At 41.8% G+C, this 17405-nt stretch overlaps 2 protein-coding genes across 8 annotated transcripts in view; one reads left to right on the top strand and one right to left on the bottom strand.

The window, feature by feature from the left end:
* Nucleotides 1-17405, bottom strand: part of LOC133541975 (rap1 GTPase-activating protein 1-like) — a 397810-nt gene that overhangs the window by 209084 nt on the left and 171321 nt on the right. The window lies entirely within an intron of this gene.
* LOC133542024 (dual specificity tyrosine-phosphorylation-regulated kinase 4-like) overlaps nt 1-17405 on the top strand; it is a 61143-nt gene that overhangs the window by 9440 nt on the left and 34298 nt on the right. The window contains exons 2-5 of one of the 2 annotated variants that reach the window (XM_061885813.1): nt 513-683; nt 7891-7954; nt 11173-11342; nt 11511-11647. In XM_061885813.1, the coding sequence (XP_061741797.1) occupies nt 513-683; nt 7891-7954; nt 11173-11342; nt 11511-11647 (542 nt within the window). The remainder of the gene's footprint in view (nt 1-512; nt 684-7890; nt 7955-11172; nt 11343-11510; nt 11648-17405) is intronic. The other variant, XM_061885823.1, reaches the window with a different exon arrangement.

Genomic DNA, 17405 nt, shown 5'->3' with positions numbered 1-17405 from the left:
GGGACATTCATCCTCTGCTTTTGCCATTTCTAATATAAAGTAGTGTAAAGTTCTTAGTTACTCTATATCTGTCTGTAAAATTGTCATGGAAGCGCTAAAACATACTGGTGTAGTGAGTTTACATTATTCACCCAAGGAAGAATAATAAAAATGCTTGTGAAAAGTACGGAAAAGTATTGAGATACAATTTGGTACCGGTACCAAAATATCGGTATCGGGATGACCCTATGCCACAGACACACTTAGATAACGTTTAGCGTCCTTATCATTAAAAGTGTTTTACTTCACATTAAGTCTGACATTTTTTTCTAGTATCGATACAATCGATCGATTTAAAACGATGTTGGATCAATGCCTATCTTCCAGAAAGCAAACCCGCCCAGCACAGATCTATGAAGTTAGATCTTATTAATTATAATTGGATACATCGTTGCTCTCCGAGATGATACAGCAGAAGACGTTTCGAGGTTATTGGCGATCAAACCAACATTTTCTTGCGTTAAAACTTGCAGATCCCTCACACCGCAAGAATCCTCAAGGAGCCTCTCAAGTCCACCAAAAACAACCAAGTAGCGCACCATTGCCAAACCTCGCTGCCGTCAAACCCCCAGCACAAAACCAGAACAGGGTTCCCGCAAATCCAGGTGGCTCAGCAGAAGACAGTCTCCACGCCTGCTCAACAGGTCGGTGCAGGGGAAAAAAAACACCACTGTATTTGTTTCCATCCTCATAACTGCATGTCCACTCCTCACTGCGATGCATGGAGAGAAGGAACGTGTATGAATATTTACATGCTTAAGCATTCATACACCACACTCAATGAATTATTCACCTGCCTACTTTGCTCGTTGCATTCAGAGCAGGCTTTCAAACATCTTTTTTCATTCACGTCCTAATCACAGTTATGGCTGCCATTTGTAAAACTGACCATACTTTATACGAATATAAACGTCTTCTGTAAGAGTGAATATACATGATATGAATATGAAAGTCTTTTGTAGTACTGAATATACATGATATGAATATAAACGCCTTATGTAACACTGAATATACATGATATGAATATAAACTTCTTTTGTAAGAGTGAATATACATGATATGAATATAAACGCCTTTTTTGACACGGAATATACTTTATAGTAATATAAACGCCTTTTGTAACACGGAATATACTTTATGTGAATATAAACGTCTTTTGTAACACTGAATTCCGCCGGAATGCAGCTAAGATAGGCTCCAGCACCCCCCGTGACCCCGAGAGGGACAAGCGGTAGGAAATGGATGGAGGGATTAATGTACGTTATACAAATATAAATGTCTTTTGTAACAGTGAATGGACTTTATACGAACATAAAAGTATTTTGTAATACTAAATACACATGATATAAATATATTTTGTAACACTGAATATATTATACATGAATATAAACGTATTTTGTAAAACTCAATATACATGATATGAATATAAACATCTTTTGTAATACTGAATATACAATATATGAACATAAACAGCTTTTTTAAAGAGTGAATATACATGATATGAATATAAACTTATTTTATAACACTGAATATAGTTTATACGCCTTTTGTAACACTGAATATACTGAAGGCGAATATAAACAAACTTTTGTAGCAGTGAATATACATGATATGAATAAAAACTTATTTTATAACACTGAATATACTATACATGAATATAAAAGTATTTTGTAACACTGAATATACATGATATGAATATAAACTTCTTTTATAACACTGAACATACTTTATATGAATATAAACATCTTTCGTAGCACTAAATATACTTTATATGAATACAAATGTCTATTGTAACACCGAATATTGTTGTTGTGCGCATGCGTCAATCTAGACGGCCGCTGCTGCAGTTCGCTCCGTCCTTGTCTCTTGTCTTTGTTTTTTGTTCGTTTTGTACTTTTATATATTTTTACATTTACTCTACATTTACTTTCTATCAAGTCGTGCCCTTCTAAACATGCAGTTTAGAAGTGTTTTGTTCGGTGGGGACGCTACTGAGGAGCTCAAATGGGCAACAACAGTGGAGAGGCTCTTTCATCTACAACAGGGAACAGTTGTGAGCGGCACCAGTTATTAGCATCCAGCTAACAGACCCGGCGCTAACTAACCAGATCCCGGAGGAGCTAAAAAGGACTTATGGACTTATGCTTGTGGCTGTCTAGGGAATGGGAGACACTCGAGACAGAAGAGGGCTGAAGCGAGGAGGGAGAGAAGGAGATATAAAACATATCTTCGTTCCGTCGTCATGGGTAACGTGCGCTCTGGCAAATAAAATGGATGAGTTGTTGGTGCTTGCCGGTAGTCAGAAAGAATATTGTGAGTGTAGCCTAATGTGTTTTACTGAGACGTGGCTGCACGACGATGTTCCGGATAGTAACGTCTCTATAAACGGGTTCGTAATGGTGCGCGCTGACCAGGACCGAACCAATAGCAAGCGGAAAGGAGGGGGCTTGCTTTGTTTATTAATAAGAAATATTGCCATCCCAGTCATATTACAATAAAAGAGCGCCACTGTGACCCGAATATAGAGATGCTAGCTGTAGGACTCAGACCATATTATTTGCCCAGGGAGATTCTGCATGTTGTCATGATGGCAGTATACATCCCCCCCTGCTAACGCTTTAGCTGCCAGTGACGTCATCCACAGCTCGATAGCCAGACTATAAACCCATCTCGGGGGGATTTTAACCATGTTACTATGGACAAATCACTACCCAACTTGTGAAGTGAATTATATTTATCTAGCGTTTTTCTCTAGTGACTCAAAGCGCTTTACATAGTGAAACCCAATATCTAAGTTACATTTAAACCAGTGTGGGTGGCACTGGGAGCAGGTGGGTAAAGTGTCTTGCTCAAGGACACAACGGCAGTGACTAGGATGGCGGAAGTGGGAATCGAACCTGCAACCCTCAAGTTGCTGGCACGGCCACTCTACCAACCGAGCTATACCGCCCCACACAGTATGTCAGCTTCATACTTCACACAGTATGTCAGCTGCCACACCAAAGGAAATAAGATCCTGGACCTGCTGTACGCAAACATCAAGAATGCGTATAGCTCCATAGCACTCCCAGAGCTGGGCCGGTCAGACCACAACCTTGTTTACCTCAACCCCTGTTATGTGCCTCTGGTCAAAAGACTGCCTGTGACCAAAAAAACTATGAGAAAGCGGTCAGAAGGGGTCCAAGAGAGACACTACAAGGCTGTTTTGAGGTAACTGACTGGCAGGTGCTCATGGAGCCTTATGGTGAGGACATTGACGGGCTCACAGCGTGCGTCACAGACTATATCAACTTCTGTGTTGACTCAAATGTCCCATCAAAGACGGTTACCTGCTACCCAAACAACAAGCCGTGGGTGAACAAAGACATCACAGCCATACTGAATGAGAAGAAGAGGGCATTCAATAATGGTAATAGGGGGGAGGTGAAAATAGTTCAGGTGCTGCTGAAGACCAAACTCTGGGAGGCCAAGGAGAACTACAGGAGGAAGCTGAAGGATAACAACATGAAGGCGGTCTGGAGAGGTATGCAGACCATCACCTACCTGACAACTTCAGCAAACCAATCCATCCCCCCTTCCCCGCCTCACGGCCCCCAAACTCCAATGACTACCTCCCCCTCACTTAACACCTCACCCTCAGAATGACTCCCCCCTCCTCCAACCACCTGAGAACCCCCCAGTGTGTGTGTCCACAGAACAGGTGAATGCACAGCTAAATAAGTTACACACAGGCAAGGCCTGCGTCCCACAGCTGTGTGGTGTGCTCCAGCATATCTTCATCATGAGCCCTAGGCTGCAGAAAGTCCCCACACAGTGGAAAATCTCATGCGTGGTCCCCATCTCCAAGTGCACGCGACCCAGCACGTCAAAGGACTACAGGCCGGTGGCCCTAACCTCCCATATCATGAAGACCATGGAGAGGTTGGTTCTGGAAAAACTCCGCCCTACAGTCAAACCCCACCTCGACCCACTCCAATTCGCCTACCAGCCACGACTTGGAGTGGAGGACGCGGTCATCTACCTGCTGAACCGAACCCACACCCACTTAGACAAGCCTGTGAGCAGTGTGAGGGTCATGTTTTTTGACTTCTCCATTGCTTTTGATACCATACGGCCTGGGCTACTGGGTGTGAAGTTGGAGAAGATGCAGGTGGAGGCCCCCTTGGTGTCCGGGGTTGTAGATTACCTGACTGACAGACCACAGTATGTGCGACTGCAGGACTGTGCGTCTGACAGGCTGGTCAGCAACACCGGGGCCCCGCAAGGCACAGTCCTCTCCCCCTTCCTCTTCACCATTTACACCACCGATTTCCACTATCAATCAGTCTTGCCACCTTCAGAAGTTTTCTGATGACTCTGCGATAGTGGGATGTATTAAGGATGGGGATGACGAGGAATACAGGACGCTGGTGGAGGACTTTGTCACATGGTGTGGAAAGAACCACCTCCAGTTCAATGTGACGAAGACCAAGGAGCTGGTTGTGGACCTGGAAAGGAGGAAGAGTACTCCGGCGACCCCTGTTTCCATCAGGGGGGTCGATGTGGACATGGTTGAGGAATATAAATACATCGGAGTACACACCGACAACAAGCTGAATGGGTCAAAACACGCTGAGGACCTCTACAAGAAGGGACATAGCCGCCTCTACTTCCTCAGGAGGCTAGGATCCTTCAAAGTCTGTACAAAGATGTTGAAGATGTTCTACGAGTAGGTGGTGGCGGGCACCTTTTTGTACGCTGTGGTTTGCTGGGGCAGCGGGCTGAGAGTGAGGGACACAAACAGACTGGACAAGCTGGTAGAGAAGGCCAGTAACGTGGTAGGAGTGGAGCTAGACTCTCTGGCGGTGGTGTCAGAGAGGAGAAGTCTAGCAAAACTCCTAGCCATTATAGACAACACCTCCCACCTACTACACTCGGACCTTGCGGAGAGAATGAACACGTTCAGTGGAAGGCTCACACTCCCAAAATGTAACACTGAACGACACAGGAGGTCCTTCATACCGACAGCCATCAGACTGTGTAATGCATATGTTCCTTGACTGCACTTAAATGTAGAATATATGTAGAATATACTTATATTATTCATATATCATATATATATATATAATATATGTTATATACGATTTATTATTATTATTGTTTATTGTGAGCGAACTGTGGTGCTGAATTTCCCTCTGGGATCAATAAACTACTTTCTATTCTATTCTATATACATTATACAAATACAAACATTTTTTGTGACAGTGAATATACATGATTTGAATATACATATATTTTGTAACACTGAATATACATTATACGAATATAAATGTCTTTTGTAAGAGTGAATACACATGATATGAATATAAACGTCTTTCATCACCCTGAATATACTTTATATCAATATAAACATCTTTCGTAGCACTGAATATACTTTATATGAATATAAACATCTTTCGTAAAATTGAAGATACTTTATATGAATATAAACTGAGTATACATTATACAAATACAAACATTTTTTGGGATAATGAATATACATGATATGAATATAAACGTCTTTTGTAAGAGTGTATATACATGACATGACTGTAAACGTCTTTTGTAACATGGAATATACTTTATATAAAGTTACACGTCTTTTGTAACACTGAATTCCGCCCGAATGCAGCTGACATAGGCTCCAGCACCCCCGCCACTCCGAGAAAATGGATGGGTGGATAGATGAATACACATTATACATATATAAACATCAATTGTTACAGTGAATATAAAGTACTTGATATGAATATAAACGTCTTTTGTGACAGTGAATATACTTTATATAAATCCTAACGTCTCATAGCCTCGTTACACAATTTCCATGGGCAAGTCTTTTTTATTTTTTTATTTTTTTTTCACCAACAGATAAATAACTTAGAAACAATGTGGCGGACCACTGTAATGATGTGGCAGGCCACATAAAAATAAACTGGCGGACCACTAATGATGTGACAGGCCACGTAGAAATAATGTGGCCGACCATTATAATGATGTGGCAGGCCACGTAGAAATAATGTGGCCGACCATTATAATGATGTGGCAGGCCACCTAGAACTAATGTGGTGGATCACTACAATGATGTGGCAGGCCACATAGAATTAAATGGGGGACCACTAAAAATATGGCAGGCCACATAGAAATAAAGTGGCGGACCACTAATAACATGGCACACCACGTAGAAATAATGTGGCAGGGCACAGAAATAAATTGACGGACTTCTATAATGATGTGGCAGGCCACATAGAAATAATGTGGTGGACCACTATAATGATGTGGCGGGCCATGTAGAACTAATGTGGCAGACCACACTATTGACGTGGCAGGCCACATAGAAATAACATGGCAGACTTATATAATGATGTGGCAGGCCACATAAACAACGTGGCGGACCACTAATGATGTGGCAGGCCACATAGAAATAATGTGGCGGACCACATACAAATAACATGGCGGACCTCTATAATGATGTGGTAGGCCACGTAGAAATAATGTGGCTGACCACATAAAAACAACATGAGGGACCTCTGTAAGGATGTGTCAGGCTACATAGAAATAACGTAGCGGACCACTATAATGATGTGGTAGGCCACATAAGAATTATGTGGCGGACCACGTGAAAATAATACGGCGGACCACTATAATAATGTGGCAGGCCATGTAGAAATAACTTGGCGGACCATATAAAAATAACATGGCGGATCACTATAATGATGTGGAAGGCCACATAGAAATAATGTGGTGGACCACTTAATCATAATGTGGCGGACCACAAACGAATAATATGGTTGACCACTGTAAGAAAACGTGGCAGGTCAAAGAGAATTAATATGGCGGCCCAATATAATGCTGTGGCGGACCACATAAAAAAATATTGCAGACCACTATAATGATGTGGCAGGCCGCTTACAAATAACATGGCGGACAACTATAATGACGTGGCAGGCCAGTTGAATTAATGTGGCAGACCACTATAGTGATGTGGCGGACCACATAAAAATAACATCCATCCATTTTGCTTATCTCTTTCTGAGTCTATCTCAGCTGCAACATAGCAGACCAATATCATGATGTGGCAGACCACTATAATGATGTAGTGGACCCCTTAAAAATAATATGGCGGACCACTATAATGATGTTTCAGGCCACTTAAAAATAACATAGCGGATACTATAATGATGTGGCAGGCCACGTAAAAATAACATGGTGGACCACTATAATGGTGTGGCGGACCACCATTGTGATGTGTCAGGTGACATAGAATTAAAGTGGCAAACCACTATAACGATGTGGTGGACCACGTAAAAATCACATGGCAGACCAATAGCATGATGTGGCAGGCCAAATAGAAATATTGGGGCGAACCACTATAATGATGTGGCAGGCCACGTAAAATCACATGGCGGACCACTATAATGAGATGGCAGGCCACGTAAAAATAACATGGTGGACCACTTTATTGATGTGGCAGGCCACATAAAAATATCATGGCGGATCACTATAATGAAGTGGCACGCCACATAAAAATAAGAATGTGGACCATTATAATGGTGTGGCAGGTCACATAAAAATAGTATGGCGGACCTATATAATGATGTGGCAGACCACATCAAATATGGTGGACCACTATAATGATGTGGCAGACCACGTAACAATAACATGGTGGACCACTATAATGATGTGGCGGACCCCTATAATGACGTGGTGTGGCCAATTAAAATAGTGGCAGGCCACAATAAATGACACGAGAGGCCAAATAAAGTTATAAATGTAATAAAAACACATCAAGATGTTGCCTACAGTCATATCTGAGCATGATCTTGTCTTTCTCAGATCAACAAGAGCAGCTCCAAGAACAGAATCCTCACCTCTCAATCACAGAGCAGGACTCCTGAAGGTAAGTGCCTCACAGTCAGGGCCTTATGTACTAAATGTTTGCATGTACTAAAATTCAATTGATGTGTTTTGGTGTCATTTGCTGTTTTTAATGGCGTTTGTTTTTGCACATAGAAATTAACATATCTCCGATATAAAAAAACATTCTTGAAAAACACATTTTTTTGCGTCCTGAGCATTTACAGTAAGTGCAGCCTCTTTCCCATTAGTACTAAACTAAAAGGGGAGGGAAAAAAAGTGGTTTCAATCTAGACACACTGTGGACTGCTTCTAAAGCTGCCATACAAAAGTTGTACATGTCTGCTGCATGTTTGAAAACATAGCAAAATGCCACAAGTAGGAATATGATTACATGAATTTGCAGTAAATGAGTTTCTCCATGGTGATGGCCTGTATTGTACGCGCAAAATCCTCATTCAAATACGGCGATCTGCACTACTCCGCAACACCTCCATTAATAGTGCACACTATTTTATTGTTTGCACACGCTGTTTAGTGTTTGGAGTTTGGATTTTAGTACATCTAATACATCTTTATTTTGATTAAAACTTTTATCTCAATTATTTTGCAGCACAAAATGATTAATGAAAGTTCCTGAAACGTTTCTTGCAGTGCATTTTGTCCAGTTTGTCCGAGTACTGTTACTGTCACTCATATATGCACTTGTTTCAATAGTGAATAAATGTATATATTTAAAATAAATATGTGTGTATGTATGTATGTATCGTATTTTTCGGACTACAAGTCGCAGTTTTTTTCATAGTTTGGCTGGGGATGCTTCATATACTCCGGAGCGACTTATGTGTGAATTTATTAACACATTACCGTAAAATATAAAATAATATTATTTATCTTATTCACGGAAGAGACGAAAACAATGTCAGCAATCGCCACACACACGTTTTCAGTGAGGGTTGGACTCCGCCAAGGCTGCCCTTTGTGACCGATTCTGTTCACAACTTTTATGGACAGAATTTCTCGGCGCAGTCAGGGAGTTGAGGGGATCTGGTTTGGTGGCTGCAGAATTAGATCTCTGCTTTTTGCAAATGATGTGGTCCTGATGGCCTCAACTGGCCAAGATCTTCAGCTCTCACTTGATTGGTTCGCAGCAGAGTGTGAAGCGACTGGGATGGGAATCAGCACCTCCAAGTCCGAGTTCATGGAAAAGGGCGGATTGCCATCTCCGGGTTGGGGAGGAGATCTTTCCCCAAGTGGAGGAGTTCAAGTACGTCGGAGTCTTGTTCACGAGTGAGGGAAGAGTGGATCGTGAGGTCGACAGGCGGATTGGTGGGACGTCTTCAGTAATGCGTACGCTGTATCGATCCGTTGTGGTGAAGAAGGAGCTAAGGCGGAAGGCAAAGCTCTCAATTTACCGGTCGATCTATGTTCTCATCCTCACCTATGGTCATGAGCTTTGGGTTATGACCGAAAAGGACAAGATCACGGATATGAGTTTCCTCCGCCGGGTGGCGGGGCTCTCCCTTAGAGATAGGGTGAGAAGCTCTGCCATGCGGGAGAATCTCAGAGTAAAGCCGCTGCTCCTCAGCATGCAGAGGAGCCAGATGAGGTGGTTTGGGGATCTGCTCAGGATGCCACCCGAACGCTTCCCTAGGGAGGGGTTTAGGCCACGGGGAAGACTGTGTGTATGTATATATATATATATATATATATATATATATATATACAGTGGGGCAAAAAAGTATTTAGTCAGCCACCGATCGTGCAACTTCTCCCACTTAAAATGATGACAGAGGTCTGTAATTTTCATCATCGATACACTTCAACTGTGAGAGACAGAATGTGAAAAAAAAATCCAGGAATTCACATTGTAGGAATTTTAAAGAATATGGTGGAAAATTAGTATTTTGTCACTTCAAACAAGGAAGATTTCTGGCTCTCACAGACCTGTAACTTCTTCTTTAAGAAGCTCTTCTGTCCTCCACTCGTTACCGGTATTAATGGCACTTGTGTGAACTTGTTATCTGTATAAAAGACACCTGTCCACAGCCTCAAACAGTCAGACTCCAAACTCCATTATGGCCAAGGCCAAAAAGCTGTCGAAGGACACCAGGAAAATAATTGTAGACCCGTACCAGACTGGGAAGAGTGAATTTACAATAGGCAAGCAGCTTGGTATGAAAAAATCAACTGTGGGAGCAATTACCAGAAAATGGAAGACATACAAGAGCACTGATAATCTCCCTCGATCTGGGGCTCCACGCAAGATCTCATCCCGTGGGGTCCAAATGATCATGAGAACGGTGAGCAAAAATCCCAGAACCACACGGGGGGACCTGGTGAATGACCTGCAGAGAGCTGGGACCAAAGTATCAAAGGTTACCATCAGTAACACACTACGCCGACAGGTAATCAAATCCTGCAGTGCCAGATGTGTCCCCCTGCTTAAGCCAGTGCATGTCCAGGCCTGTCTGAAGTTTGCCAGAGAACACATGGATGATACAGCAGAGGATTGGGAGAATGCCATGTGGTCAGATGAAACCAAAATATAACTTTTTGGTATAAACTCAACTCGTCGTGTTTGGAGGAAGAAGAATACTGAGTTGCATCCCAAGAACACCATACCTACTGTGAAGCATGGGGGTGGAAACATCATGCTTTGGGGCTGTTTTTCTGCTAAGGGGACAAGACGATTGATCCGTGTTAAGGAAAGAATGAATGGGACCATGCATCGTGAGATTTTGAGCCAAATTCTACTTCCTTCAGTGAGAGCTTCGAATGGTTGACCAAATACTTATTTTTCACCATAATTTACAAATAAATTCTTAAAAATTCCTACAATGTGACTTCCTGGATTTTTTTTCACAAGTGTACCTATGATGAAAATTACAGACCTCTGTCATCATTTTAAGTGGGAGAACTTGCACAATCGGTGGCTGACTAAATACTTTTTTTCCCCACTGTGTATATATATATATATATATATATATATATATATATATATAATATAAATACACACACATATATATAGACTCATATATATATACACATATATATATATATATATATATATATATATATATATATATATATATATATATATATATATATATATATATAAATATAAATACACACACATATATATATACACACATATATATATATATATATATAAATATTTTTGAATACATGCACAAACATATATATTTTAAATATATACATTCATTTATACATATTATACTTGCTCTCCATGATGCACAGCGGTTCTTCGAGACACCAAGCGATGCCTGACGCTGTACGAGCAGAACGAAATCAAAGAGTACTCGCACGTGTGGTATGTGGGAGAGAAGGCCAAGAAAAGCCGGCGCTCGAAAGAGGCCATGTCGGCGGAAGGAGAGTGTTTTGACGACTCCAAAGGGTTCTACAAAGTCGTGAGTCGCCCCTTTTATTGCAGATCATTATTTGGTGTGATGCTAGAACGCAGTGGTTCTCAAACTTTTTCCCACCAAGGACTACCTCTGAAAAATGGCACCACAGTTTGAGAATCCCTGCTATGACGAGATGATCAATTTATGTTGATTAATTGTTTTTATTGGCAGAGGGTTGGCGACCACCTGGCCTACCGCTTCGAGGTGCTCGGGGTGATGGGATCTGGACTTGCAGGAAATGTGCTAAAATGCAGGGACCACAAGACCATGGTTCTCCTCGCCATCAAGGTCTTTCGAAACACGACCGAGTAAGACATCACTGCAACAATAACTCTTCGTAAGAACAAAAACACCACCGGATTATCGGAGTTTTTGTCTCATGCTTACTGCTTACAAAACAAAAATTGTAGGTCAGTGAAAATATGACTTTTATTGCCACAGGTTGTTGAAATCACATCACCTTTCAGCAAAAACATTTACCGTATTTTGCAGACTATAAAGTGCGGTACATAAGCCACACCCACTAAATTTTACAACAAAATAATAGTTGTCGATATATAAACCGCACCAGATTATAAATTGCAGACATATTTTTTGTAAATATTCTGTAAATGTTAATTTACATACCTTAATTTTGTAACACGGCAGTAAAACGGCTGATCAAACAAAAACAAAGTCATCGGATCCACTACTCCAATCAGCTAAACAGACTCAATAACTCCACGGTGACGTTTTTGGTGAATTTACTGAAGAATTTGTGAAAGTGAAACAATACCAAAAAGAATGCCATTGTAAGCTAATAATACTAATACAGACACTTGTAAACGTGTTAGCATATTAGCTAATGCTAACTACGCTCGCTTGATTAGAGTGTGACAGCACGTAAAAATTTGTATGAAAACACTCCTACAGACATCACACATGGGACGGTTTAGTGAGTAAGAAAATTTTTAGTCATATTGTAAAACTTACAAACGTTGCTTGGAGCAATGAATAAAGAAATAAATAAGGCCAAATAGAATTAATGTGGTGGACCACATAAAAAATATGGCAGACCACTATTATGATGTGGCAGGCCACATATAAATAACATGGCGGACCACTATAATGATGTGGCAGGCCAAATAGATTTAATGTGGCAGACCACAATAGTGATGTGGCGGACCACATACAAATAGCATTCATCCATCCATGTATTTTCTACCGCTTGTCCGTTTCGGGGTCGCGGGAGGTGCTGGAGCCTATCTCAGCTGCAACATAGCGGACCAACATCATGATCATGATGTGGCACGCTACATAGAAACAACGTGGCAGACCACTATAACGATGTGGTGGACCACGTAAAAATAACATGGCGGACCAATATCATGATGTGGCAGGCCAAATAAAAATAAAGCGGTGGACCACTATAATTATGTGGCAGGCCAAATACATTTACATGGTGGACCACTATAATGAGGTGGCAGGCCACGTAAAAATAACATGGTGGACCAGAATAATGATTTGGCAGGCCGGCCACATGAAAATAACACGGTGGACCACTACAATGATGCGGCGGACCACTATAATGATGTGGTGGGCCATTTAAAATAGTGGCGGGCCACGATAAATGACACGAGAGGCCAAATAAAATTTACAAAGGTAATTAACACACATCATGATGTTGCCCACAGCCACATCTTTACTGTATTTTGCGGACTATAAAGTGCACCGGTATATAAGCCGCACCCACTTAATTTTACAGCAAAATAATAGTTGTCCATATATATATAAGCCGTACCGGACTATAAGTTGCAAATATATACGTGTAAACGTGTTAGCACATTAGCTAATGGTAACTACTCTCGTTTGATTAGATTGCGATAGCACGTAAAAATATGCATGAATACACTCCTACAGATATCACACATGGGACGCTTTGGTGAGTAAGAACTGTTTTAGTTAGATTGTAAAACTTTCAAAAGTTGCTTGGAGCAATAAATAAAGACATAAAGAATGGACGGTTTTACTTCCGGTTTTAGGCATTAAAACCGAAGTACACTTTTCAACCAGCGAACTTGTCCAAAAAATGGCGCCGTAGCACAAACAATAACAAAGCTTTTATTAATGAAAACTATTGAACGCAAAACATCATGGTCCAAGGCGATGAAAAATCTGTTTTATAATTCGCAGGGAAGGAAAAAAAGTAGCAGTTTTAGAGCACGGTATCTCCAAAAATTAGTTGACAAATCTTTAAGATAAATGCTTTTCATTTGACAGTACGCTTTTGGAGTCCAGTATATTGTAGTACCTCGATGTTTGTATGCGCTACTTTCTCTGGGATTTGGTTTTCAGCAAAGCATTCAGCTAAAATGTTGGCATCGTTTTGTTATCGTGCACAAACTGGGCTGTTTGTCCGCCGATCACTCGGCGGTATCGAGTGTCGAAACAAAGAATCCCACGCGTAAGCTACCATGGGGCCAAAGAAAGTTGCAAAACATAAAAAAAGGTCCTAAATGGCATTAAAAACATGACATATGATGTCCAGAGGCATTAAAGGGGAACATTATCACAATTTCTGAAGGGTTAAAACCAATAAAAATCAGTTCCCAGTGGCTTATTTTATTTTTCAAAGTTTTTCTCAAAATTTTATCCATCACGCAATATCCCGTAAAATGGCTTCAAAGTGCCTGATTTAACCGTCGTTATATCCACCCATCCATTATCCTGTGACGTCACAGCGTGACCACACAGAAACAAACATGGCGGATAGCACAGAAAGGTATAGCAATATTAGCTCGGATTCAGACTCGGATTTCAGCGCCGTAAGAGATTCAACAGATTACGCCTGTATTGAAACGGATGGTTGGAGTGTGGAGGCAGGTACCGAAAACGAAATTAAAGAAGAAACAGAAGCTTTTGAGCCATATCACGACAGACAGCGGCATGGGAGGAAGCGCGGACGAATTCGGCGATCGCCTTCTAACCAACGATTGGTATGTGTTTGTTTGGTATTAAATGTGGGTGGAGGAAAAGGCTGGATGAAAATATAGCTACAAATGAGGCATAATGATGCAATATGTACATACAGCTAGCCTAAATAGCATGTTAGCATCGATTAGCTTGCAGTCATGCCGTGACCAAATATGTCTAATTAGCACACTCCACATAAGTCAATAACATCAACAAAACTCACCTTTGTGATTTCGTTGACTTTATCGTTGGAAATGCATCTGCTTTGAGTGTCGCAGGATATCCACACATTTTTGCCATCTCTGTGCCATCTCTGTCGTAGCATATCTGTCGTCGGTACAGTGTGCAGAACAAACGAGGGACTTTCGCATCTTTTGACCACTGGTGCAACTTGAATCCGTCTCTGTTCGTGTTGTTACACCCTCCGACAACACACCGACGAGGCATGATGTTTCCAAGGTACCAGAAAACAGTCGAAAAAACGGAAAATAACAGAGCTGATTTGACTTGATGTGTGTAATGTGTTTGAGAAAATGGCGGGTCGCTTCACGATGTGACGTCACGGGTAAAAGGTCATTGCTCTGACAGGCGAACAATTGAAAGGCGTTTAAATCGCCAAATTCACCCTTTTAGAGTTTGGAAATTGGTTAAAAAAACATTTGGTCTTTTTTCTGCAACATCAAGGTATATATTGACGCTTACATAGGTCTGGTGATAATGTTCCCCTTTAAAGAATTCATTCAATTACAATTGGCAACAAAAAAGACAACCAAACAAACCACCCGAACCAGTTTTTTCAGTTGCGTTAAAAAAAGAGGCACATATTTATTGTATTTTTCGGACTATAAGGCACACTTAAATCCTTTCATTTTCTCAAAAATGGACAGCGCGCCTTATAACCCGGTGCGCCTAATGTACGGAATAATTCTGATTTTGCTTACCGACCGCACAGCAATTTTATATGGTACATGGTGTAATGATTAGTGTGACCAGTAGATGCGGGCCACACATAAGCGGTATGTGTAGACTGCAATATGACGCCAGTAAACAACACCAAAACTTTAAATGTTCCATTGAAAATATGGAACATTACACGCGGCGCTCAAAAATCTGTCAAACTGTTTTAGTCGATACTGAAATGCAATTTTTGCTAACACATATTAAGAGTCCATCCATCCATCCATCTTCTTCCGCTTATCCGAGGTCGGGTCACGGGGGCAGCAGCCTCAGATTTCCCTCTACGCAGTCACTTCGTCCAACTCCTCCCCAGGGATCCCGAAACATTCCCAGGCCAGCTATAGTCTTCCCAACCTTTCCTGGGTCTTCCCCGTGGCCTCCTACTGGTTGGACGTGCCCTAAACCGCTCCCTAGGGAAGCGTTTGGGTGGCATCCTGACCAGATCCCCAAACCACCTCATCTGGCTCCTCTGCATGCTGAGGAGCAGCGGCTTTACTCTGAGATTCTCCCGCATGGCAGAGCTTCTCACCCTATCTCTAAGGGAGAGCCCCGCCACCCAGCGGAGGAAACTCATATCGGCCTCTTGTACCTGTGATCTTGTCCTTTTCGGTCATAACCCTAAGCTCATGACCATAGGTGAGGATGAGAAAATAGATCGACCGGTAAATTGAGAGCTTTGCTTTCCGGCTTGGCTCCTTCTTCACCACAACGGATCGATACAGTGTCCGCATTACTGAAGACGTCGCACCGACCCGCCTGTCGACCTCACGATCCACTCTTCCCTCACTTGTGAACAAGACTCCGAGGTGCTTGAACTCCTCCACTTGGGGAAAGATCTCCTCCCCAACCCGGAGATGGCACCCGCCCTTTTCCATGGACTCAGATTTGGAGGTGCTAATTCCCATCCCAGTCGCTTCACACTCTGCTGCCAACCAATCAAGTGAGAGCTGAAGATCTTGGCCAGTTGAAGCCATCAGGACCACATCATTTGCAAAAAGCAGAGACCTAATTCTGCAGCCACCAAACCAGATCCCCTCATCTCCCTGACTGCGCCGAGAAATTCTGTCCATAAAAGTTGTGCACAGAATTGGTCACAAAGGGCAGCCTTGGCCGAGTCCAACCCTCACTGGAAACGGGTCTGACTTAATGCTGGCAATGCGGACAAAGCTCTGACACTGATCATTCAGGGAGCGGACCGCCACAATCAGACGATCGGATACCCCATACTCTCTGAGTACTCCCCACAGGACTGCCCGGGTACACAGTGGAATGCCTCTTCCAAGTCCACAAATCACATGTAGACTGGTTGGGCAAACTCCCATGCACCCTTAAGGACCCTCCCGAGAGCATAGAGCTGGTCCACAGTTAGTTCCACGACGAGGACGAAAACCACACTGTTCCTCCTGAATCCGAGGTTTGACTATCCATTTTTGATAAAAATGGACTGTACACTTCTTAATTCTTCTGGGAAATTTTGCTTTGGTTTAGTATGTTTTGTTCATCGTTCGACCACTCGGGATGTACAGTATACAGAGTCCTGGTATGGTTTGGTATCTAGTTGGTCCTGGACCGTTAAAGTTCTGCACCACGGATACAGCTAACTGTATTTTTTTTTGTAATTCTGACACGCTGTTATTCACTTCAGGTGCCTATGATACGGGTGTAATCTGATCATTCGCTTGGAGTAATCACAACTAAAGAAGCAACACAAAACAGAAGTTTGTAACAAAGCAATATTTTGTCACAAAAGTCCCTCAAATTCACACAAGCTAATAAGAATCAGTTTAAATTGAACACACTGTACTCCATAATTCCAAATTTAACTATTATGATAATCCATACAGTTGCTGTTAAGCGAGATAAGGTTGTTTCTGTCTGACATTTGTGTGGAATCAAAACACACCTTGCTTAAACGCACACCCACCTGGCACACTAATTGATAGTATTGATTTATATGATATATTTGATTAGATACATCACATAAAAACACTTAAATGCCCAGGGTCATTACAAAACATTAAAAATGAAGGTCTTAAATGGCATTAAAAACATTAAATGTAAGGTACAGAGGCGTTAAAAAATCCATACAGTTACAATTGGCAACAAAAAGACAACAAAACAAACTCAGTTTTTTCAATTTAGGGGAAAACAACCTAC

The sequence above is a fragment of the Nerophis ophidion genome, linkage group LG02 (genome assembly GCF_033978795.1).
Source record: "Nerophis ophidion isolate RoL-2023_Sa linkage group LG02, RoL_Noph_v1.0, whole genome shotgun sequence".
In the NCBI taxonomy this organism is placed as follows: Eukaryota; Metazoa; Chordata; class Actinopteri; order Syngnathiformes; family Syngnathidae; genus Nerophis; species Nerophis ophidion.
This window is presented reverse-complemented; position numbering and strand designations above follow the sequence as displayed.